At 35.5% G+C, this 27,217-nt stretch overlaps 1 protein-coding gene across 1 annotated transcript in view; it reads left to right on the top strand.

Annotated features, from left to right (window-relative positions):
* Positions 1–27,217, top strand: part of SCN9A (sodium voltage-gated channel alpha subunit 9) — an 85,611-nt gene that overhangs the window by 35,834 nt on the left and 22,560 nt on the right. Inside the window, exons 17-19 of the mRNA XM_079924590.1 lie at positions 15,552–15,672; positions 25,132–25,286; positions 26,807–26,980. Of these exons, the coding sequence (XP_079780716.1) occupies positions 15,552–15,672; positions 25,132–25,286; positions 26,807–26,980 (450 nt within the window). The remainder of the gene's footprint in view (positions 1–15,551; positions 15,673–25,131; positions 25,287–26,806; positions 26,981–27,217) is intronic.

Below are 27,217 nucleotides of genomic sequence, written 5' to 3'. Positions count from 1 at the left end.
GTATCCAGAGGAAGTTTGTGATGTCATAGTATCCAGCAGTCTTTTATAATTAATGATTTAGTCTATAAACTATTTGGTTACTGAAATAGACTATTTTAACCATCCATAAAGTTACTCTGCCACCTAGCCCATAAATCCTTCCTAAAAAGCATGAAATTTAGTGCACTTAAACTGTGTTATCCAAAGACCATTTGCTGGTAACATTTTAATATTCTTAATTATCATTGGTTTTTGTTCATGACATTATAGTCATAACTACAGGAGGAAAAATACACTTTTTCTAATTCATCTGTGGTTTACATGGTATAATATTCAGGAGCTTGAGGCTACTTCATAGGTTGTAATAAGGAATACATAAGCTAGTCTCTTTAAATCATTTAGCACAGTATTTGACTTGGTAAGCCCTAAAAAAGTGTTAGGTGTTGTGTTTATTATTGAATTCATCATCATTATTAGCCTCTAAAAGTTCAGATTTTAAATTATGGATTTTGAAAGCTTATCCTTCTTCATAAGACATTTTCCATGGCATATCTCAAAATGTGTCATCTTGAGTACATTCAAACCTACTTGACTATATACTGGACTTGAGAAGTAATGAAATTTCAAGCTCTACAGGAAATTTGTTAGATAATATTAAGCTGTTGCCAACTGTGACACCCTGTGTCTAGAGCCTGTCTCTCCAGTAGCTTGAGATTTAAATGATCCTAGTTATGACTTGTTGGTTTTATTTTTCAATTTGGACCACTATCATTATTCACCACAATTATAAGGACCACAGTTTCCTTATTCACCTAAAGTGCTTCTGACGCCCTTCCAGGCTAACCTCCCTGCTCTAATTCCCCTAATCTTCAGCTCTTACTTGAGTTCCCAATTTTTTAACTGCTGTGTAACTTTCTTATTTTTCACGCCTCAGATATCTTTGAAATAATGATTCTATGTTCTTGATGAACCTTGCCCAAAGAGGCAAATCATGATTATCCAATGGAAAATAATGCCCAATTGAATATATGTAAGTTATTTAAGTCTTAAGCACTACCTTCGAGTATGATGAAGAATGCATCCTCTGGAGATAGAATACTTGCCTTAGATCCTGTATTTCATGTTTGCTAATAACTCCATGATCTTGAGCAATTTAAAAAAAAACCTCTGTTTTTTTCTAGTTTACTTGTATGCAACATAGAATTGTAATAAAGATTGAATGATTTAGGTAAACAAGTGCCTGTTGGAAAATAAGTGCCCAATTAACAATTATCATGGGTATGATTAGTAGTCATGTACACACTGTAAATAGCTATTTGCTACAGGTTAAATTTTAGTGTGTAAAGACAAACACAGGAGCTTGTTACAAACGCCTGTTCTGGTCTGATTCCTCCAAACTCTCTCTGCCTAAGTCTGGATGCAACCTCAGAATCCTTACCAGCAGGGTTCCCAGGGGCCACTGTGCTGAATTGAGTTTGCATAGGAAGTGAACCTAAATTCATCCGTGGTTTATTTTGATCCAGGTTTCTGAGAAATCATTTTCTTTATTCAGGGGCTGGGGTATTTTCCACTTTTACCTGTTTAAGAATCTGCATTTTGAATAGGGGGAAAGAATATCTTTGACCTTTGACACCTTTTCCTCTTTCCCTTTCCGCATCCAAAAAAACAAATCCACCCTCTTTCATGTCCTAGCATACTTTTTTTCCCATTGTATTTTATGGAGACTTTCTGTCCTCTTCTAGTGTCGGCTCTCAGATAGGCAGGTTTCCGTGTTCTGATAGACAGTTAGATATACACTCCAGATTGAAGTCAAAATATTTTGTAATCAAACGCCTTACCAGCAAATGACCAAAGAGATGAGTTCAAATAAGGTGTTGAGTAAATATCTAAAAGAGTTTTGAGGCAGTAATTGGCAATAGAACGTCAGCGTTTCTCTGAAGATAGAGTCTGTCTCAGAATCGAGAAAGACATACTGTCATCTCAAGGGGACCCATGAGAGTAAGACTCCTGTCACTGCTTCTCAGAATACACTCTATAAACTGATGGCCCTTCTCAGAATCAGCCTCCACCTGAGGCAGCCCTCTAAGCCCTAGGCAAACATTAACACGCTGCAGATTTTCACCATTAACGATGAAGTGCTTCATTATTATGAGCCTCAAATGAAGCATGAAATGCACCCATTCATTCAATAAATATTTATTGAGATCTGCTATGCTCCAGGCACTGTGCTAACAGCTGCTTAGAGAAAAAAAAGAAAAATTTTTTTTCACCCAGCTGCAGTGATTCAATGTGATCTGGCTTAACTAAATTCTTAAGAAGTGTAGTTTTTTTCTCTTTTTAAAATCATGCCAAATCTCAAAATTGAAAGTTCTAAAAAACTAAATTAATAAATTTTTTAAAATGGAGAGGTCTTTCTTGGAGAGTTAAAGAGACCCTTTGTTTTCAGTTATTACAGATTACTTATTTCTTTGCTTTAAAGATAAAAAAAAGAGCCATTTTACAGAATTGTGACGTTGATTTGAAACTGTATGTAAATTTGGGGGAAAAACGTTAAATTTATCCAGTTTACTTCTCCAAATATTTTAAAACATAACAGCCTCATGTGATTTTGGAGTGGTTAAACTCTGACAGCTTTCAGAGAAGCTACTCGCTCTGAATCTAATACCCCAAATCTTCTTTACTGCTCTTTTGACAAATGTATCTATTATCAAGGCTTAAGTGAATTGGCTCCTGTTGTGTACTCAGCAGAAAGGAAAACATCCTGTGTAAAGTTTTCCTGCACAGAAAGATCCCCTATTCATTCCTCCTCCAGTCAAACACAAAAACTTTACTCAGCTTTACTTAGTAGCTCTTTAGTATTTTGAAACACTGTCTCCAAGTTGTGATGGAGCTAGCTGAGGTCCTTGAAGAAAGGAAACCAATGAAACCTTCAAATTTTACATAATCAAACTTCTCACCTTCAACGGAGTGTCATTTAAAACACTGCAAACACAGTTATGCAAAATTTTTATTCTTAAAGGAAGCAAAGTCCATTCACTTTGATCATTGTGAGAGAAAAAAATTGTGAAGGAATACCTGAGTACATGTTCAGTAAATTGTCGCTATTCATTTTTTCAATTCACATTTCCTAAGCACGTGCTTTTTGCCTTCTGCCTGCTGGACACTAGAAAGATGTCATCGGTGTACTCATTTCCTCAGTAGACGTAGGCTCAGGGTCTTCTTGCTCTCTGGCACTGTCTTAAGTGATAAAGAGTAAAGCAAGGTCCCTGCTTTAGAAGAGAAACATGTATGGAAATCAGAAATTATAATTAAACATATAAAAAAGAATTAAAACAGATTTTTAGAAAAAATATTGAAGCAGGATAAAGATGTGGTTAATAATCTTGAAAATAAACTGGAATACTTCACAGTGGAGAATGCACTTGAAGAGGGTTTTATGGTAAAAAGACAATTCATCAGGAAAGAGAGAATGAAAGAGAGGGGGAGGAAGGGAGGGAGACAGAGACGGAGAGAGACAGAGACACCCTTCTGGTAGATGTAATGGGCCCAGCATGTGGAAGCATCCAGATGCACAAAAGCCCATGAAATACACATGAGGATGGCCTGCTGGGAAGTAGTAAGTGACAGAGGTAAATTGGAGCCAGAGAGTAAATGGCTTGACTTACCATGGGCAAGAGATTGAAATAGGTTTCTTTTTATTTACCAGAAAGAGGAAACTTTGTCTTATTTTGTTATACTTTGTTGTTAGCAAACCTCTACTTTTTTTTTTTTTTTTTTTTTTTTTGCAGTTCGTGGGCCTCTCACTGTTGTGGCCTCTCCCGTTGCGGAGCACAGGCTCCGGACGCGCAGGCTCAGCGGCCATGGCTCACGGGCCCAGCCGCTCCGCGGCATGTGGGGTCTTCCCGGACCGGGGCACGAACCCGTGTCCCCTGCATCGGCAGGCGGACTCTCAACCACTGCGCCACCAGGGAAGCCCCTCAAACCTCTACTTTTAGAGAAAGTTTGGTTGGGGGTGTAATAAAGGGGAGAGGATGAAAGGCTATTGAAGCCATCCCAAGCACACTTGATGAGGGCTCAGTCTAAGGGAGTGATGGTGGTGTGTGGGATAATGGTAAGACACGGCAAGTTCAAAAATAAGGGCTCAGGGTCTGGATATGTGAGTTGTGAGCTGTTTCAAGGGGTATATTCATTTCCTGTGGCTGTCATAACAGTATCACAAACTTGGGGCCTTATACAACAGAACTGTATCCTTAGATAGTTCTAGAGGCTGTAAGTCTGAAATGGAGGTGTAGGCAGGGCCATGCTCTCTGCAGGCTCTAGCGAGGACCCTGCCTCGCCTTTTCCTAGCTTCTGGTGGTGGTACTTCATCCTTGGCCTCCCATGTGTAGCAGCTGCCTCACTCTGATCTTCGCTTCTGTTGTCACATGGAGTTCTCCCTATCTATCTCTGTCTTTTCATTTTATAAAGACACTAATTATGTTAGATTAGGGCCCACCCTAGTGAATTCCTCTCAATTTGACTACATCTGCAAAGACCCTATTTCCACATAAGGTCGTATTCAGAGGTACCAAGCATTAGGACTTCAACATATCTGTTTTGGGAGATACAAATTAACTCATAATCAAAAGTTTTGGCGTAGACGACTTGGATGGATATTGATGCTATTAAAAATACACGGGGTCGGGGGAGGGAAGAAAACTTGGGGGGTAAGATAGAGACAGAGTTTAATTTGGGGACATCTTAATTGTGAGCTATGTGCAAGGTAGCTAAGTGATGGTGAGCAGTAGGTATTTGGAGGTTTTAAGAAGATAAGTCAGAGTTGTAGACAGGTTGGAATTTTGTATGTTAATTTTGAGGTCAGGTTCCCTGGGAAACCAACTCTGAGTAGTGTTCTCGGGTTCAGCACCTAACACCTGTAAGAAGTGAGGGAAGCGAGATGATTGCACAGAGGGAGAAGCTGAAATGCTCTGCAGTTGCAGCAGAGGCCTCAGCTGACCCTGTAGGCACCTCTGGCACTGGAATGACCCTTTGGAGTAGTCCCAAGTTGAAGCAAGGGGTCAGGACTTTGTGTGCTCCGCACCAGTCCGTCACTGGATACAGGCTCTCCCTTCACTCTTCCAGGCCAGGGGAGGGGATGTAACCTTGAGTAAGGCAGCTTCCTTCTGTATTTCAATTCCCAGAGAGGGACTCAGCTGTGAGCCTTCAGCTGCCAACACTCCTAGCAGGTGGAAGAATGAGTGGCTTGTCTGAAAGGGGGACTGGGACAGTGCACCACAGCATCCACTGCAGTACAGGGACCATAGAAAGGAAGAGGACAAGTGATCAACTCAGCACTTGAGAAGTGGACACAAGAAAGCACCAAAGAGACCAAGGAGAAAATGTATACATTAGCCACTTTCATATAAGCTATATAACTTTCCTCCTTAAAACAACCCAGGAAAGTGGGTAATATGAATCTATATTTACTAAGATGCTAAAAGATTAAGAAATGATACTGGTTAGTCACTGATGTTTCTAGGGTTCTTTAAAAATTTGAGCTCCAAGCTTTAACCACCATAATACATATCATAGAAAGGCAAGAGAGTGGATAGGAATATAATTATTTTCTGTTATATCTCTGTAATGTTGCAATTCAGGATCAGATTTTCAGTTCTAATGGTATTGTGCATTTGCTGATTCGTGTTCAGTGTCTAATCCTCCTTAATGTTAATTTATTAGCTTATAGTTTACTTTGATAATATAACAGAGCAGAGCAAAGTACAGTCCATAAGAGAATAATAAACCAGTCCATTGAGGATGTATTAAGTAAAGGATTATATCAGGTCGAAGGCACATGAAAGAAGGTGGCACCTAAGCTAGACCCTAACGGATGGAGATCATTTCATTGTGTGAATGTGGTGGAGAAGGAAATCCCAGGCAGAGGAACAAACATTCATGTTGTTCATCTGATTCACTCATTCATTTTATCCATCCACCTATTCATCTATTCAGTGTTCAATTTTTGAAAGCCATCATCTTTGGAGAAACTTAAATGTGCTTACTTGTTATTAAATTCATTCCTTTTATTGATTTTATAAAAAGTTGTTTAAATATTTGTAGTCATCAACGTTAAATATTTATTTTTAATATATGGTGGTTTTAATTACATTGTTATTAGGTCTATCTCTCCTTAGATTTTTTATAAAGTTTTTTCCGCAAAGAGGCAGTTGCAGGCAGTTTAGATTTCTTCTCTTTACTGCATTTTAGAAAATATAATAATCTTCTCCAGAAATGCTTTTGATTTGGCAAGATTTAGGGATTAGTTTCAATTATACCTTTGGGGGAAGCTGACATTTGATCCTATCTTTTATGCATAGATTCTTGCAAAAACAAAACAAAGCACCCTACAGAATTTTACTTAGATAATTTCTTTTTTGCAGATTGGTTCCAAACTATTTGAAATTATTTTCATCTTTATTGGATTTGTTCTTGTGTCTAAAAGCAGTGACATTTTGGTCTGACATTTAAATCAATGTTTCTTAATTTTTATATTTTGGTAAATTTGAAAACATTCCTTTCCTGTAATGCTGTTTGAAATATCAAAATTAAAAGTAAATCAAGAAATGCTACTTTTAGAAGATGCTTCAAAAACCACATACTCTCAACTCTCACCTCATTCCAATATTGAGGATCACTTATTTTAAAATGTTTGTTATGAAGAGCAAGCAGAATGCAAAAGATTGCCGTCGCACATTCTATCAATAGTGTTTAAATTCATCTCCTAAATAACAGAACTATATTACTGTTTAGTTCATTATTTCTAAATCTGTGTTGAATGATATTTAATCTTATTACTGTGTTTCAAATATATTGCTTTGCGTTGAGCATATAGCATGCATTGTCAAATATAACTAATTTCTACTTACAGGTATATGTCTTTAAACATTTCAAATCTGTTGATTAAACTGTTCCATCATGCTGCATTTACAGACTTCAGTACCTGACCTTCTTACTTCTCACAGGGGTAAAAACAAACTGGATCCATCAAGATGCAGCTCTGTGCTTTTAACCAGGCACAAACATATGTGACCACTTTTACACAGGTTACCTAAAAAAAAAAATCATACATATGTATATGATATTTTTTTTCAGTGTCATGCATGCTGTTCAGCTACAGAATCTCTCTGCCTGACCCATTGCAAGAAAGTTAAAACATATGCAATTTTTCCATAGATAAATTGACATCACAGCATGTCACTGGGGCAATTCCATTGTTTTTTGTTACTCTATTGCTTAATTCCTTGATACATCTCTCATGTCCTTAGGTGATTTCAAGTGCATGATCTATAAATTTTATTGGCTGGATTATAAAAGTTAGTATGTAACAGAAGCCACTGAAGCAGCATTTAATTAAAAAACCTCTATCAACTTCCCCTCCTAATTTAAGCTATACAGTTGACCCTTGAACAACAGGGGTTTGAACTGCGTGGTTCCACTAATACTGGGATTTTTTCAGTAGTAAAGAATACAGTACTACACTATCTGTGGTTGGTTGAATCCACGGATGTGGAACAGAGGGTGCTGAGGAACGGTGGATGCGGAGGGCTGACTACGAGTTATAATCAGATTTTAGACCTCACAGAGGGTCGTGCCCTGACCCCCATGATGTTCAAGGGTCACCTGTATATATATAGATGTATGTCATACTAAATTGTCAGGTTTATTGCAATGAGAGTAGAGTTTTAATATTCTCACCATAATAACAACAAGGAAATGGTAATTATGTGAGGTGAAGGACATATTAACTAACCTTATTGTGGTAAACATTTCACAATATATACATGTATCTAATTGTCACATTGTTTACCTTAAACTTACACAACGCTGTATGTCAATTACATCTCAGTAAAGCCGGGGGGGAAAAAATAAAAATTGTCACATTCAAATTCAGTAAATTAAAACTCAAGAAATAATTTTTGTGGGAGAAATATTTCAGGCATAAACATAAAATTCTTGTAACAGGAAAGGACCTTTCTAGTGTTAGTCGTATATTCACAGGTAAGGAAATTGAGACTCATACAGTTTCTGAGTACACATGTAGAAAGTTGGAGACAGAGCCAAAGTACCCAGCTTCTAGGCCAGACTTTGAGTATGTTTTGAAATTATTTTAAGCACAATGATAACTAGGACTTTATTTCTTTAATTAATTCAGTAATATTTGATTTTTATTTGGCAGTATATAAAATGAATCAATTAATAATTTACTGGGCTCTGCCTATGAAGGAATGAGTTGTAAATGCCTGAAATGATTAATTTGATTCCAGAGCAGATTTACACACTGATGGGACTAAGTTTCTGATTATGTACATTTGGCCCTCTGTATCCATGTATCCTTCATGAGCAGTTTCAACTAATCGGGATTGAAAATATTTGGGGAAAAATTCCAGAAAGTTCCAAAAACCACAACATGAATTTGCTGTACACCAGCAACTATTTACATGCATATACGTTCTATTTACAACTATTTACATAGCATTCACATCGTATTAGGTATTATGAGTAATCTAGAGATGATTTAAAGTATAAGGGAGAATGGAAGGATGTGCATATGTTATATGCAAATACTACACCTGTTTATATAAGCGACTTGAGCATTTGCAGATTTTGGTATCTGCTGGGGCCCTGCAGCCAACCTCCCAGGATACCGAGGGATGACTGAATATATTTCATGAGGAGATAGATATACATGTAGCCTCAAGAAAGATAAGAGGTTTAAATGGAACATATTACGAAGTGAACACTAAACCTGTCAATAAGACATGAAACACTGTCCCTAAAATTAGAAAGATTAATATGGATTGCTGTATCTGGCTAACACGTATAAAAGAAATATACTACTCAGATATAATATCTTGTTTTAATTTTAGTATAACCTGTTGAATGAATGAACTCTAAAATTCCTTGGAAGGAAAAAAATCCACATTAATAAGAATCTTGCCTTTTTTATATTTAATGCAGTTCATATTTTCAATTTCTCTGTCATTGTTAGGATGTTTGTATTATTGTTTTCCGTTTGCAATGATGGAAGCAAAACTCTATCCTAAAATTGATACACTCTAGGAATAGTAATGATAGGAGTTTCAAATTTAAAAAGAAACATATAATTGTTCTAGTTTACTTGCAGTTAATTTTAAAGGTGCTCCTAGGTAAAAGACATATTTTTCTATTTCAAATTGATGGTGATTTACAGGCAATATTTTAGAGAACCATTTTATTCCAAAATGCAGTAAATTTCCTTCCCCTAGAACCTAAGTAAAGATGTACACATATACAATAGAATCTATATATGTACAGCTAAAACACAATTTTTGAGAAAACTGTTTCTAGAAATATATATGTGTGTGTATGTGTGTGTGTGCTTAATTCCTAAATTATTATTACTTTTTTTTTTTTTTTTTTTTTTTTACCAAACTACTGTTAGAAAACTTGAGGTACATATTAAGGAGTGGTTGTTCTCCAGATAAACAAAAATTCAGTTGCAAAAAATTGACTTGAAATACAATACTTTTCTTTGTCAGAAGCTACCTACATAAAGGTTAGGAAAAATATATTTTATCTGTGCCAAATTTTATTTTACATTGTGTTTGCAGTATTAGAAGCCCCGGTATTTAGAAACTATTGGAACGTTCCAATTGGAATTGTTGCAATTGGAATTTCTTTCCTTGTTCTTCCTCATTATGGGTAGTTTTAGGGAATACCATTAATCACTCAGATGTACAGGTAGTTTGTTTTTTGTCATTTCCTTTTTTATTATAAATAATATTGAGTGACCTTGTGTCATAGAGTATATGCTTTTACCTCACATTTTCCTGTCATGTTTGCTTGTGTTCCAATCCGTATTTACCTACTTGGAGTTTCCTAGCAGGCCGCAAAAGTAGAACTGTTTAAGTGTTCGTTCCTAAAGTTTTTAAGGTATTTCTTCTGATTTGGCCCACTGTATTCCAGCTTTTTAAATAACTATCCTCTGCAAATAGCAGTTCTGTGTTAGTGCACAAAGCCTTTGAATAACGGGGGTTGCTTTACCTTTCAAGACCTTACTGGTGAATGCCATTTGCCTTTCCATTAGAAAGAAGTTGATGATACTGTAGGATCTGGCTGAGAAATCTATAGCCGGTCAGATCTTATATGGCCCAATTTTGCTGCATTTGTTTGTTTGTTTTCATACGCAAGATCTTGATCTTGATCTTTCAGCCCCGTAAATTGTCCTGTTATTGAATAGAAAGTACCCTAGCTAGAAGATTCTGGGAAAACTAGGAACTTTCAGTGAACTATTTGCTTTATTTTGAATTTCGCTGGTGGTGACTGTGATTTGACCTCATTATTTCTCCATCAACTAATACTACAAACCATCTGACCATGTGATGGAGTTGTTAAGTAGATTTCCTGCTGAACGAACAACTATTCCCAAAAAGCCTACACAGCTTCTCTAGTAGCGATAAACAAAACACTAGGAAAGGAAAAACTCCATTTTCTTGCCCTTTATATGAAAAAGTGCTGGAGTTTTAGTTGCCCATAATGTGAAAAAAGAATTTACTGTAACTAGTAAATAAACTATTTTCTGCTAATTTAAATGGAAGTGAAATGAAAATCTAGATCACAGAGAGGAAAAAATATTTAATTTTCCATTGATGAAGTGTATCTGGAGTACTTTTTAACTTTGGTCATTGCCTTTTTTTTTTTTTAACATCTTTATTGGAGTATAATTGCTTTACAATGTTGTGTTAGTTGCTGCTGTATAACAAAGTGAATCAGCTGTATGTATACATGTATCCCCATATCCCCTCCCTCTTGCGTCTCCCTCCCACCCTCCCTATCCCACCCCTCTAGGTGGTCACAAAGCACCGAGCTGATCTCCCTGTGCTATGCGGCTGCTTCCCACTAGCTATCTATTTTACATTTGGTAGTATATATAGGTCCATGCCACTCTTTCACTTTGTCCCAGATTACCCTTACCCCTCCCCATGTCCTCAAGTCCATTCTCTATGTCTGAGTCTTTATTCCTGTCCTGCCCCTAGGTTCTTCTTAACCACTTTTTTTTTTTTTTTAGATTCCATATATATGTGTTAGCATATGGTATTTGCCTTTTAAAAATAATTTTGAGAGAAAGCAGAATTCCAGAGAGACTGGAAAAGGATTTGAGGGACTTTGAGGGGCCCAGAAGCCAAATCATGTAAAGAAACGAAATATCATTACTCTCAAAATAAAAAAAAAAAAAACCCACAAATGGTAATACCATAGGTAATCTTTAGTTTTAAAAGGCTGAAAGGGGTAGTGTTTGCATTTCTTCAGAAGGCAAAAAAAGAGCCTAACAATTGCAAGGGAGAGGAAAGCATATTTTGGCTTTAAAATTCAAGTTATCCCATAATAGAACGGTAAACTTGGAAAAACAAGCATAGTAGCTATCTGTGGAATTCCTCTGTAAATGTTCTTTGATCCTTTATTCTAAACTTTACCATTTCATTCCTCATTATAGATTCAGAGCCCTCATTATAGATATCAATTGTAAAATTAGGCTATAAAATTAAAAGATGGGTGATATTGATTTGAATCTAATAGAAGTCTTTCTTGTTTATTGACATACAGTGGAGCTTAGTGTATCACTAATGTCTCCCATAATTTTTCTGCCCTTATATGCCCATCCTTTCCTTTTGATTTGCTTCTTTCAATCTTGCTGTCCTTTGGGTTTTTTTGTTTGGACGTTCAGGTGAAATAACTATTCTAGACTCTGCTACTCAAAGAATACCTTTCTTGTGTTGTGTGAAGCAAACAGCCTTATAGCATGTACTTTAAACATGACATCTTTCGGATGTTTTCAACACCAACCATCCTCTTTGAATAAGGCTTTTGTGGAGTTCTGTGTTTTCTACAGTGCTGCTATATGTTGATAGTGTTTTTGATTTTGAGTGCCAGATTGTCACGTTATTAGACAATCCTACTTCATACCTCTCGAAATAAATGACCAACTAGCATTAACCACCATCCTATACTAGCATCAAATAGGCTTACAATGAGATCGCCTATTTCAGGAAATGACAGTAACAAATTTGTAAGTGACCAGCCTAGGGCAGTTTTTCATATGACACCTATATTTAACAGAGTTTCTAACTATATGCAGTGTTGCAGAAAACACACCTTCAAGACAAAAGGAGATCCATGAAGAATAATTAAGCTTTAATTTGATCATATTTTCAATAGTGAAATAGCTACATAAGTTTATAATCAAGAGTAGGATGTTTCAAAACTACTTCAGTGTTTTATGGATGCTTATTGAAGAATATAGAAACACATGTCAAAAAGTACATATATATAGTATAGTAATTACCTAAAGGAAATAGAATCAGGGCGAGAGTGGAGGGGACTTGTATTTTTCATCACATGCTATTGTACATTTGAAATTTTTGAATCAAGTGTATAGGTTTTATTTAAAGGAAAGAAATAAAAAAATTAGAAAGTACCTACAGTCAATACCATATTATTTAATAAAAAGTCAGGAATGCTAACTATAGCATATTTCCTATTCTATACTATACTAGTGAGTCTACCTTTATGGTCCTATTTTTACACTTATTTCTATTAATATGTAGACCACGACAGATTAAGAATTATCTTTGTTGACAAGCAAAGAAGTAATAGACAAGAAGTATATTTCACATTTTACTAAAAATAAAATCGATGTGAAATTTTAAAATGACCTATTTATGAAACCAGAAGGGAACTTTTTCATACTGAAGTATTTATTTCACTGCTCTTAGTATAGTATAACTATTCTTCCATTTCCAAAATCACAAGAAAACTAAATAGTAAATGAGTATACAGAAATGAAAATAATCATATAATTAATTATATAAAATGATACAAATGATTGACTTGATCTTTACTGTATACTAAATAAGAATAAAAGAAGATTCAATAGTTAAATCTAGCAATGCCTACTATGAGATTTAAAAGAATTTACCTTCAAGAGAAAACCTTTGTAATACATGTTAGCCTTTCTATTTAAAAATGTCCTTTTTGGACCGTGTTAAAGAAACTTCTGCTTTAGTAGGTATGAAGTTTAAAAGCTGAATAGATTAAAACTAAACTGTCTATATTGCTAGGACATGCCCATAAATATTTAACATTATATACAGTACTGAAATAGCTACTTGTGAATACTTAATGCATTCCCAGGAAAACATTGAATTCCTAAAAACATTCTAAACATTGAATTTGGCTTGTGATACAAATTATAGTTCATATTAAATATTTTGATAATTTCTGTTCCAGTGAGGAATAATTTTGAATAACTGTCATTTATGATGTAAGATCCGAGCCAAACTCCGAATTTAATTGACAAAATATTGCCATAAAAGTTATGGGGGGGGAAGCCTTCAATGGCAAGAATACACGTCATAAAATCATCTTAATTTTTACTTATAAATTAACTTGGTGTAAGTCAGCTTTGTTAATGCTCTTTTAAAGAGTGAGAAAACCAAATGTTGAGGTTGAAGATGCTTTCATTAATTTAACATACATCAGGGTTCTGCAGATTTGAAACATTTTATTTAAAAGTTGTTACAAGGTGAGAGAAAAATCATTATAACTATATCCTAGTTGTCAGCATTTTGGCTAATAGCAGGGAGGAGCTTTGTATTCTATCAGCTATTTCACCCACTGCTTTTCCTCAAGGTCCAAGCCAATAACTTCTTTTCAGCATGGAAATGTTTGGTCTCATCTCCACAGAATCATAGTGCCTTGTCCTTCAATTCCCTAGTGACAGTTCACTTGCAACTGAAAGGTCAGGAATTGAAGACATCAAATAATTGTAGTCTTTTAGATATGGTACTTAAAATGGGTTTTTGTGGTAATTGGCACAATAGGACACATTAATAATTATAAGTTTCCCCATTGTTTCCTGGAGTAATATATATTTTAAAACCTTAAGTCTTACAGGATATTGTCTTACAATTAATTTTTATTTGTTTTTTTAAGTAATTTTAGATTAATTCAATCAGTTTAACCTGCTTCTTAAGTGAAATTTCATATTGATACTGTTAATAACGTAATATTCTAAAACTCTTCGACTATGTGGGAATAATACTGCTATGCCAATGTAGATTAGAAGTAGTAATTTAATAGTGTTCATAATTCTTTACCTCAGTTATACAAACCACTTTGCTTACATCATTCCTTATGTTCAATTCTTATCAATGCCTTTTTTACTGATATTGAATACTGTGTGATAATAATAGTACTGAGAATTTAATGTGGTACCCATAAAGGATACTTTTAGCTTCTGAAGTCATTCTCTAAAAGTTAATATTTTAGTTTGGGCCTATGATCTTAATGCAAATCAATAGATTGAAGAATCAATTTAAATGAAATAAGTATTTCCTCATTTTTAGCACTTACATTTGTTTGAATTATTCTTAAAAAAACAAGTAAAGCTGTAATCTTATTAAGAGTACATGCTATAATAACTAGTAGTTTTCAATATTCACATGTCGTTTAGCAAATGAGAATGAAAATTGAACTCTTCCATTGATGTGCTGCTCTACCCCTTATAAAATAATATTAGGAAAATTTGACACAGTTTTGCTACAATTGCTGTATGTATTTTATCTAAAACTTTCTGTGTATGTGTGTGTTTGTAAACATCATGTTTGATCACAAAGTTCTGGGTGGGGAAAATTTGTGTTATGATCAGTTTTATGATCATAATGACAATGAGTTCATTCCTCTCATGTGTTGGTCTGCCATGTTCAATTTCATGGAGTCTTTGTTTCAGAGTTTGCATGTGGTGCTCACTTTAGTAGCCACTATCTCTTGACATTATAAATAAGATTTATGATCTCTTCTACTGTATCCTGAAATTCTATCACTGAAATAGGTGGTATTGGATAAGATAATTACTGTGGTCTTTGACATTTTGATTCCAATACAGAATTTGACTTTTTTTGTTTTGATGAAAGGCCTTCTATCTATATCATCCTGATACATATTCTCAAATCCAAGCGTTAATAGAAAAAAATATGTTTGGATTTCATTTTACACTGATTTTATTCTTTTTAAAAATTTTAAGCACCAACAAGCTTTTTCTGCCAGTTGTCAGATCTGACCTTTCAGTTATCAGGTGTTGGCAATTTGGCACTTGTATATTATTTCTGTCAGGGTCTTGGTTGTTCTAAAATAGTAATTATTGGTGTATACAAATTTATATTAAACATAAAACAAAATAAAAATGTGGCCAATACTTTGCAGATGTTATAGTTTACATAAAAATATTACCTTAAGACTAATTCTGTCCATAACTTGTTAGCATACGAAAAATAAGGAAATGTATTTTTCACAGGATGTGTAGATAGAAAGATCAAGCACAGATGCATTGTAAGGTGACCTGACCTCAATGTATGTTTATATGTTTTTATGGCCATCATACTGTTAATCTCTTTTCATAACACTTTGCATGACTCTGATTATCAAATATGGTTTTAATGCAAGATTTGAATGAACCCTAAATGAACGCTCTGGTGGGGTGATGAATTTCTTTTTAGAGGCTGAACGGATCGAGTTCCTCTGAGTGCAGCACAGTTGATAACCCTGTGCCAGGAGAAGGAGAGGAAGCAGAGGCTGAGCCTGTAAATTCAGATGAGCCAGAGGCCTGTTTTACAGATGGTAAGAGAAAAATTGAGACCTCAGTTAGCAGCCATTTATTAGTGTTTTGGCTTTGGTCTTAAAACCTAATACTTACTGGGGGTTGATGAGTAAAAAGTCAGAAGACTCTATTCCATGCTGATTCAGTCATGGCTCTGTGACTAAGGGCAAGTTGCTGGAGCTTTCTAAGCTTCAGTTTCCACACTTATGATATGCTACTAACAGTAATTTATGACGGTGACGCTGTTATACTATATAGCACTCTACTTACTGAAAGATGTTCATATTCTCCTTTAGGTCCTTAATTCATGTTCTCAGTTCCATGGAACCAGTAAACAAATTAATGGGGTAGATGGTACTGTTGTCCTTTTCATCAAAAGCTGGAGCTACTCAGTCAGGAAACCATTTGAGACAGTTGACCATAGTCTGTCTCAAACTTCTTCCTTCCCTTGGTTTCAGAGGCCACACTCTACTTTTGTTCTTCTTTTACATCACTGCGAATTCTGAGTTTCTTCCCCTATTTCTTTTAGTGACTATTTTTTATGCACAAACCTTAAATAATGACGTTTCCCCACGTTTTGATGCTTGGTTATCTACTTTTCTTATTCTCTAGCCCTAAGTGGTTTCATCCATGTCTGTGGTGTAAGCAACCATTTCTGTACTGTTGCTCTTAAATCTTTATCTTTACCCCTGACTTCATTCAAGTTCCAGATCTGCCTACAGCTCCCCATTGCTCATCTCCATCTGTTGTCTTTAAACAACAGTTGAATAAGTTCAAAACAAACTTCAGTGGGGTTTCCACATGTAATCTACAGCTTCTTCCAGTCTCTATCACATTTAGTGACGTCATGATCTATCTTGCCTCTCAAGCTAGACTTTAAGTCAGTCCTAACCTCTCCCTTTCTAGCCACAAGTTGATCACAAAACACACAAGTTGATCAGAAACTCTGGAGATAGGGTCCGAGTCCTTCAGGGGATTCTGATGCACACTAAAATTTGAGAACCATTGGTAGGATAAAACCTGAAGTCCTTAACTTGGCATGTAAGGCCCTTTACATTTGGCCTCAGTGTCTTATTTTATAACAGTGCCTCTCTTCATTCCGTTTCACTTTCTATCTTACTGAACGTCTTACTACTCCTGGAATTTTTCAGGGATTTTATTCAAAGCAGTAACTTTGAACTTGACTTGGGAAAGTATGCAGTTTTCTAAGCAAGTATTGTGTCATCTAAGTAAAAATGCAAACCTTTTTTGGTAGGGTTGCAATGTAATACGATAATCTATTATACAAGCTTTGGAGCATGATAAATATGAGTTCTAATTGGCCTACTGCTAACTCTCTGTGAGACCTTGAGCACATTTTAATCTTGTACCTCAGACGCCTTATCTGTAAAATGGGTACATTTTACATCCATATCATAGGGATGTTGAGAGATTAAATGAGATAGCATTAATAAATTAATTAGCACAGTACTGTCTTTCATCTCCTTCTAGTTTCCTTACTGTTTTTAAAGTATTTTGTTAACAGTCTTATCTAGAAGCAATGGTAGCCTTGATGCTAAATGGCTCGCAATCTACTCATGGGCTTAAACTCTCAGCGTTTGTGGTTTTTTGTGGAAATCACTGACTCGCTTTCATTCTTCAAGATTTTCTCAACCAGTCTCCTATAACACTCATGCAGTAAACAAAATGACCGGCAAATAAAGATATCTGCAAACTACAATGGATGCATGAATTCTCTTTAAATAAAAGCCAAATGTCATTTTTTGTGTGTGTGAGAAGCAAAAAAGTGTGACACCCAATTAATAGAAATTTGTGTTAGCTCAAATTAGTACCATAAGCAAAACACATGGAGTTTTCTTTAGAAGTGTTCATGTTAAAGGCATTTAAGAGTATCATCATGTATTTCAGCATCACGATGAAATTAAATTGACTAGTACCATGTAAACTTAAATTTGTATGGATGCTACCAAGATTTCTTCCACACATTTTATGAATGACCCTGACTTAAAATTCTAGGATAACCAGAAAGAAGTTGGGCTTATCAAACAAATTATGGCTCTATATCAGAAAAGGGCTTTAGAAAACCTTAAACCCTCTGCAGAAAGTATTAATGCTAAGCTATTTCAGACTGTAGGTGCTATCTTACTGAGATCAAACTTTACAAAAGTTATTTTAATCCCATAAAATACCAATGAGAATACTTATATAATGACTTGGAGATTATTCATAACTTCTAATTTGAGTCTAGTATATAAGAGATATTATAGAAACACATTTTCAGTGAATTGTGGTCTTGACCACTGAAAATTTACTGAGAACCAAAGTTTCAGTTGTACAAGATGAATGCATTCTGGAAATCTAATGGACAACAATATGAGTGTAGTTAACAATACCGTGTTGTGTACTTGAGATTTGCTGAGGGTAGATCTTCAATGTTCTCAACGCACCCAAAGAGAAGAAATTGGTAACTACGTGAGGTGTTGGCAATTCAATTAACTTGATCGTGGTGATTATTTCACAGTATAAACCTATATCAAATCATCAAGTTGTACACCTTAAATATATACAATTTCTAATTGTCAATTATACCTCAGTAAAGCTGGAAGAAATGGGCAAAATAGGAGAAGAATAGGCAAAATCAATCTACAAAGGTAGAAGTCAGACTAGTGGTTACTTTTAGCGGGTACTGATTGGGAAAGGGCATGAGGGTGATTTCTGGGTGCTTGGAAATGTTATATCATGACCTACATGGCTGTTACATGAGAATATCAATCTGTATACTTAAAATATGTGTAGTATACTGTATGTATGTTCTCAATAAAAATGTAAATAAACAGATAAATATATTTTTTTAAATGACAAGAAAATATATTGGCAAACACACATCTCTGAGTCATATCACTTTGAGCAGCTGTGCTCCACTCGAGACTTTATACTCACCGGACCTGCTGGGCTAAGAGGCTCAGCCTGATAAATTAAACAGGGCAACCAATTTTCTGAGCCCTTCAACCCTTTATCCACTTAATCATTCTTTTATCCAATCAACGAATAATCGTTTAATACCTTCTGTCTGCCAGGCCCAGACCTGAGCACTAGACAGAGATAGAGCAGGGAAAACAAAACAATGTTTCTTACCCAAATAAATAGATAAATATTTAGTAGGTCCGATAAGTGATACATGCTATGGAGAAGTAAAGTGAAAATGGGAGTACTAAGACTGAGGGGTAGAAGCCTACTCTCATAGAAACAGAGTGGTCAGAGAAGGCCTTTCTAAAAAGATAACATTGGACCATGCAAATATATGAAGGAAGAGTATTTTAAGCAGAGTAATGAAGGCACATGCCCTGAAGTGGCGATATGCACATTTGAAAACAAAATCAAGAGGCCGGTATGAGTAGAACAGATTGAGAGGTGGAAAGGGTGGTAGAAGTTGAGGTTAGAGACACAGTAGAGGCCAGATCTCAAGAGGACTGAAAAACATAATCTCATTTAGAAGTCTTACAAAATGCCATCTTAAGAGCAGATAGGTGGATAGCAAGGGCAGAAGCTGGGAAACCTTTTGGATGTCCCTGCGGTAATCCAGGTGAGAGATGATGGGAGCATAGACTACTGTGGGAGTATTGGGGATGGTGAGAGTTTGAGATTCTGAGTATATTTTCAAGTTAAAGCTGAAGGGATTTGCTGGTGGATTCGATATTGGGTGTTAAAGCTTTCTTCTCTTTAGAAGAGTCAAAGATGACACCAAGCTTGAGGCCTCAAGAAACTGGAAATAGATGGTTTCCACATGAAGAGTTCAAAATGAGTAGGCTTGACAGGATGGAAAATTGGGAACTTGTTTACTCATAGTGGAAATGACCCTTACCAAGTCGTGATTGGTTGAAAAGTGTTACGCTAGAACCAGTGCCAATTTACAGTAGCATTTGGCCTCTAGAGGTTTTTGTTACCTGAAGGGCAGCAGAAAAATCAAAGGAAGTGGGAGAGTTAAATCAGAATAGTTGTGTTTCAGTGAAGACGAATGCTAAAATGATTTTGTTGTTCATAGCCTCACATCCACTGATCCTTTTTAACTTCATAACTATCACTTTATTCATTTGCATCTTGTTCCTCTTCACCTTTTTCTCCTCCCTCTTATTCTGTGTTTTTCCTTAGTTCTGTTTCATTAGCTTTGTCATTCAAGACTTCAGGTACCTTCCCCAGATCTGGTACTGCTCTTCACTGTCCTTAATTCTACCTGTCTTTGCAATCTGTATAATTATGAACATGACATGACTCTGATTCTGCTTGGTTTTATATTATACTCCTTTTGGATTATACAATTAGTAACTCACAAAATCAAGATTAGGGTGTGAGAAGGATACACTCTTTTCCTTAAAATAATGTATTTTCTATTAATTTAGTAGGAGGAGCTAACTCAACTTTCCCCCAAAATGTTCTGAGTTCCACTTCCTATAAAATAACTAATTCTAAGTTTAGTAACACAATAACCAACTCCTTTGTGCCTATATTTTTCTTTTTTTGGAAAGAAAATGTGGACAAAAAACTTGTTTTAAAGGATTTAGAAGTTTTTAAGAAGTGTTTAAAGACATGTTTTCCTAATAAATTTTTATATTAATTATGCAGATCATGCTGTTATATTTTTATTAATGGCTAAACTTAGAAGAGGCCTGTGGTTTCTTTTTTATTTGAAAGCATTAGTTTAACATGATGAAACACAATAGAGATTTTATTTAATGGATCACAAGAGCAAATTAATGAAACCACCCAAAAGAAATAGCATTTACCCATGGGGACCTATTTTAAAATGTTTGAGACATTCTGTGCTGTATTTACATTTAATTAATAGTCCTTTTAAAAAAGAAGGTGTGATATAATGTTGCTAACCAGCTAGGTTGGAAATCTCTTGGGATATGCCTTTGCATAAAAGCTAGACAGGCAGTGGTCCTATTCTCCTGCTCAAAATAAGAGAGAAACTCTCTGAGGTGTGATAAATCCTGAGGACAATACTTATGAACCTTCATCTCAGATAAAAAGTTTACTTACTTTTCTAATTAGAGTATATAGTGCCTTTTCCTGCCTCAATCATAAGAATAATATTTCTCTTCCACCTTAAGACCTACAAAAAGAAATCCCAAATAGTAAAATCTTCTTAACCAAAGAGATAACTTTCTCCTCTGGTAATTATACTTGATGCAGATAGATTCTGTTCTGCACAAGATCTTTGTTTTTAAAATAAATTCTAAAGTCTCAAGCATTAAGTTAATAAAAAAAAATTCCATCTTAAATTTTTCCACTCTATCTGGTGTTTTCTTTTGCCCTGAAAAAGATGATCTGGTGTCAATTTTTGACCTTACCTTTTACTATTTTTTCATATCATTTTATAAAATATTCTTTCTTTACTAAATGCATTTGAGATATAAAGTAATTGTTTTAGATACAATGAAGATAAATTCTTTCGGATCTGAGGTCATGTGAACTGTAATTAACATTGGATAAATGAAGCCATGTGTATATTTTCCTTTCACCCTGTTGTTGTGTTTTTTTTTTTTTTCTGTTTCATCCAAATTTTGTGTAAATTCTAGAATTCACAAAGACATAACCCTTCAGATCATGACTAATGCTTAGATTATTTTAGAACTCTTTTTGGGGGGGTTATGTCTTTTAAGTCAACTATCCCAGCATGTGAATCTATGTAGAGGATTGTAGTAAGTACTGTGAGCAGAAAGAAAGGGCGTAACAGGCACAGTTCAGCCTTCTGGGAACTTAGAAGTTTTCAGAGAGAAAGGACAAGAACACATAAAATTGTTAGCAAAAATGTCAGACTTGAGAGAAAAACATAACTTGCTACATTTCTATAAAACTGGAAATTAAAGTACTAGGAGATACCTCGTATTAAGGATCAATGAATTAATTTCGCTACAGAATCATAAAAGAAGCCATAACAAGACATTGTCCAAAAAATGTATTTCATCAAGAGAATTCTACCTTTGTTGTTTCAGGACAGACAGCTTATGATTATATGAAGTTATTACTTGATAGGCTCAATACTTTTAATGAAATATATTGTTTCATAGACAAGTAAATTATTTTTACAGTGCCTAACTTGCAAACTTCTAAAACAAGTCTCTAAAAAGTACTGTTCATTCTTGCTTTCCCACCTTCTACATTCCCTCCAAACGAGGTTTTTGATCTAAAATTTTTAAGAGAAGAATTCACTGTAGTTTCTCTTTTTAAATTCTTCCTTTTTTAAGTAATTTTGATGATTTATTTTTTAATCAACTTTAATTTTTTTTTTAATTTCAATCATTATCTCTCTGAGCCTCTCTTGGTCATAGCTGTGTTCACCAGTCCTTCATGGAACTCTTCCCTGACTTTTCTTTTATTGCAGCCTCTTGTACATTTTCCCCACCCCAACTTTGTCACCTCCTTCAGGGTTTTCTCATCTTCCACCTTTCCCAGTGGTGGACAGGTAAATGTTTAACAACCAGTTCTCCAAGAAAAAGAAAGTATGCATACATCCATCAGTTTACCACATATTTTACTGATATAAAGGATATGTGGTACACAATTTACAGGCAGTAATATAATCAACATCCTTCATTGAACATTCACATAGCTAATTGGTTCCCACAGAATGCTTTTGTTGAATGTTGCCAAAATTTTGTATTTATAAACAACAGTGGTTGCAACTGATGAACAAGTATAGTTTTAACCTGAAGGTTGGTTGGTATTTTCATTTATGTTGATCAGTAAGGTGAGAGTGAAACAAAAAGGCTGTGTGTCAAAACTTGACCCATTCATCAATGATGTGAACAAATATTTGCTGAATCAGATAATAGAATTCGAATAATGAAAGAATATTTCCTCAATTTTTTGTGCTATTCACAGTGTAATGGCTACCAATATGGCATACTTTTTGCTTTATTAACATTTTCTCCATCACTTTCTTAATTCTACTCTAGAAAATCAACAAGCCTGAATTTATAGCATTTGATGACTTTTGTAAAGATTCCCACCATGGCTAATCTCAAACTACTGGTGTGACTTTGCTGCATGTAGAGTTGGGAAGAGATACGTAGTAGCCCAACAGTATAACATATTCTACCAACCAGGTAGAATGCTTAAATATATTCAAGAGCATAGATAATAGTAAAATGTAGAGTAATATATTTTTAGTATTTATTACCTTTTTAAAGTAAGTTATACTTTTAAGTTTATACAATTTAATTTTTTATAACAGCTGCATTTAACAACAGGCTAGCAAAATTTCCTGGCAATTTAACAATAAGTTGTCAAGAACCAGTATGAGTTGGCTCCAGCATACCACTGAATTCTGTCTCTTAATATTGCTGTCCCAGAATGTTCCAGACTTGACCCTTTTCTCTCCTCATCCTAAATACTTTTTTGTGTGTGACCTCAACAACTGTCCTAATCTCAGCTGACACATATGTGCTAATGATTCCTACACATTCTTTTCCAGCCCAGACTTTTCCCCTGAGCTTCAGATTCACACCTCCAAATATCTACAGGATGTCTGTATTTAGAGGTTTCACTGGCATCTCAAACTCATTACCACCCCAAGCAGCTCCTGTTCCTGTGGTCTTCATTTCATTACTGATATCTACCCAGTTGTCTGGGCTTCTCCCTTCCTCTTACATCCCATATCCCATCAGTCAGCAAATGTGTTGATTTTACCGGCCAAAATATGTCTTGACTCTGTTATTGCTCTCGTTCCTAACCAGAGCTGCCCAAATCTATCCTTCTTGTTGGGGATACTGAACCAGACCCTAAATGGTTTTCTAGCTCTGGGTCTTTCTTTGCTCCCCACCCCTCCTTCTTCTTCTCTTCCAACTTATCCTCCACAGTTGCTGGAGACATCTATTTATTTTATTATTTTTTTTATAAATTTATTTTATTTTTTAATTTAATTTTATTTTTTTTAAATTATTTTTGGCTGCGTTGGGTCTTCGTTGCTACGCACAGCCTTTCTCTAGTTGCAACAAGCGGGGGCTACTCTTTGTTGCAGTGTGCGTGGGCTTCTCATTGCAGTGGCTTCTCTTGTTGCGGAGAATGGGCTCTACGTGTGGGCTTCAGTAGTTGTGGCGTGCGGACTCAGTAGTTGTGGTTCACAGGTTCTAGAGTGCAGGCTCAGTACTTGTGGCACACAGGCTTAATTGCTCCGCGGCATGTGGGATCTTCCTGGACCAGGGCTCGAACCCGTGTCCCCTGCATTGGCAGGCGGATTCTTAACCACTGTGCCACCAGGGAAGCCCGAGACATCTATTTAAATTACAATCTTCCTATGTAATTTTCTGCTTACAACCCTTCACTTACTCCTCGTTAGGATTTAGGATATAGCCAAACTCCTTAAGGTGGGAGAAAATGCTTTCCATAATCTGACCAGTTTCTCTTCCTTATCTCTCATCCATGCCTTTTCTGTACACTTTGCTTTCATCAAAATTCTGAACTACTTGTAAGTCCTGTACACGGCACATTTTGCTGCCTCTTGGCCTGGAATTCCACTCCACTCTTTTTGGCTACTACTTTGATTCAGTTCAGGTCCCACCTCTTCTAGAAAACCTCCTCTGACCTCACTTTCTCAACAAATAAGCCAGGTTAGGTGAATTTCTTCCAAGCTATCAAACATAACCCCAGCATATCTGTCATTTTAGTTGCATTATCCAGTTATAGTCATTTATTTCTATATCTAGCCGCCTAACCAAAAAACAGTAATAGATATCTTGAGGAAAAGAAACTATGTACACAGCTGAGTAAAAAGGTTAATCAATAAATCTTTGATGGGGATATGAATGAATTAACCTAAACAACTTTAAATAAAATATTCTTCAGTTTTTTATGGCAGTGTGTTTTACATCTGGGATTCCAGAGTCAGATTTGTTTTTAACTTATAGTACTTGAAACAGTTTCATTTGTTTCTTGTAATCAAGATCTGTTTCTTTTGAACTGAATTATAAGACCTTCTACTAATTTTTAAAGTATTACATAGAATGCTGTTTCTCAAAGGGTTTTTTATAGAGGAGTTGAAGCAGCACCAGACTGTAGACTAAATTCATATCAAGAAGGCCATGAAATACATTTTTGTCTTGAGATTTTCATTCGTTAACCAATAATTATTTACTGCTCATTGTGTATTAGGATTACATTAGGGCTGCAATCATAAAAAGAACAATATGTGGTTTAAACACTGTAGAGGAGATTGATGAGAAAGTAGGGAAGAACAGAAAACACGAATACATCCCAAGTTAGAAATTACTGATACAAGTATTAAGAAAACACCAAGGAGCGTTAAGAGATGAGAAAAGGCAGCATCCAAGTTGAAACTATTTGAAGCTTCAGGTGTAAGCGTTAGAAATTATTTGGTTGAGGAACTATCGTAGGGAGCACTTTGCATTAAATAATGTATGTTAAGTATTTTATGTATTCTGAATATCCAGATTTTACATGCCTGTCTTTCTTGCCAGGTTGTGTGCAGAGGCTCCCATGCTGCCAAGTTAACACAGAATCAGGGAAAGGAAAAATCTGGTGGAACATCAGGAAGACCTGCTATAGGATAGTTGAGCACAGTTGGTTTGAAAGCTTCATTGTCCTCATGATCTTGCTTAGCAGTGGTGCTCTGGTAAGTGATCTGACATCTAAGGCTTAGATCAATTAAGTCATTATTTTTAATAGATGAGTTGAAGATAAAAATATCATGGCAAATGATTTTACTTAAAAATTAATCCCTCTGATCAGTCCTAAGGACAAAATTTTAGTTAGCTCAGTAAATATTTACTCCATACCTGGCATTATTCTTGCTGCCCTGAATGCAAAGTTGGATAAGATCCAGGTACTTTTCTCAAGGAGCTCAGAGAGCATTAGGGAAGTGAGAGGCACAAGTGATACAGAATTGGAATGTGTTTGTAAGTGAAGTATATGCATGATTAAGCTCTGGAGCAGGAAGTGTTGTCGGCTTGGGATTTCAGGATGGTAGATGTTCCTCCAGAACTCGGAGAAGGGAAGCAGAAGAGTCCTGAGGGCTGCACTTCAGTTCTTGCCTTTCAGTTCCATTGTCTTTCATAACCTCTGCTAGCTGCTAGAACCTTCTCTCAGCATCTTCATGGATCTGTCCATTCTCTCTGTTCCAACTTCTCTGTTTTCTTCAATATTGAGGATTACATTTCTCCAAAAGTACTAAGGTTCATTTTTAAAGTATTGATATAAGAACTTGGAATAAGAAGAATAAGAATGGCACAAGCCCATGACTATGGACAGGTAGTCCAGTGTTACCACCAAGGATACAGGTCCTTTTGCTTTCATTTTCTCCAACAAAGTGAATATTGTTTAAACTTGAAAGAGAAAAATATAATACTTTAGACCTGTTTAGGTCAGCAGTCATTTTCAGTGGCTTCAGTGAGATCACTTCTTTAAGTCCATTCAGATTATTTCCCACGGGCCTTGTGGCTATGACCACAGTACCATCGTCTATCACTTACTAAAATTTCTTGGAAAGTGTTAAAAGATGTCACATTGATGGAATAAATATAACAGTGATTTGTAGAGCTGAAACTTTTAATGAATGATGAAGTATTGGTGCAAAATTCAAAGGAAGAAACCATCGTCTGTGTTCTATAGCCCTATTAAGCTACTGCATTCATTCATTTAGCAAACCTTTCCTGCTGTGTTCTTGACACAGTGCTAGGCACTGGGAATGTACAAACACATAAGAGCTGAAGGAGAGAGCTTAAATCCTACTTCTGTGTCGAAGTAGAGTGCAGGGTTAGAGAGATTTATAAAAGGGGCTGACCCTGGAATCATGTCTTAAATTACTAGGACTTACCTAATTTGAAGGAAGATAAAAGGGGAGTCAGATGAGTGGAAATCCCTGAATGTGTCAGAGATCATGATTCTTTTAGGGGACTATAAATAATTTCATTCTTTTGTACTCTCTTTCTCTTGACCTCTGGTGATCAGCCCCCTGCACTGGTGCAAAGGCTAGAACTAAGTGTTACACAGTAACTGTAAACCAGAAGAAAGACAGCTGGCCTGTAATAGTATTATATCTCAGTGTTCTTTTTATCAGAATTTCATTTCCTGTTTTTGTCATGAATCATAAGCTTTAAGTTGTACCAAATTTAAATCTGAATATTATTTTCACAGGCTTTTGAAGATATATATATTGAAAAGAAAAAGACCATTAAGATTATCCTCGAGTATGCTGACAAGATATTCACTTACATCTTTATTCTGGAAATGCTTCTAAAATGGATAGCATATGGTTATAAAACCTATTTCACCAATGCCTGGTGTTGGCTGGATTTCTTAATTGTCGATGTAGGTACTTTTGAGTAAATTTTAAAAGGGGATTTATTCTTACAAATAAGTGTTCTCAAAAACCTTCACTAATGTTAAATATTATCATATTTAGATAGGTGATATGCAAAAAAATTTTTTTTCCAAGGCAGGCATAGCTATACATTATATCTCCTATGTTCTCTCAGACTTCCTCTATGAGATATTTAATTTTTGATACTGTATGTTAATGATTTCATGTTTGATTATTTTTTGATT

This window comes from Stenella coeruleoalba (assembly GCF_951394435.1).
Source record: "Stenella coeruleoalba genome assembly, chromosome: 6".
Taxonomy (NCBI): Eukaryota; Metazoa; Chordata; class Mammalia; order Artiodactyla; family Delphinidae; genus Stenella; species Stenella coeruleoalba.
The sequence above is the reverse complement of the archived record's forward strand: the minus strand, read 5'-3'. Positions and strand labels throughout refer to the sequence as shown.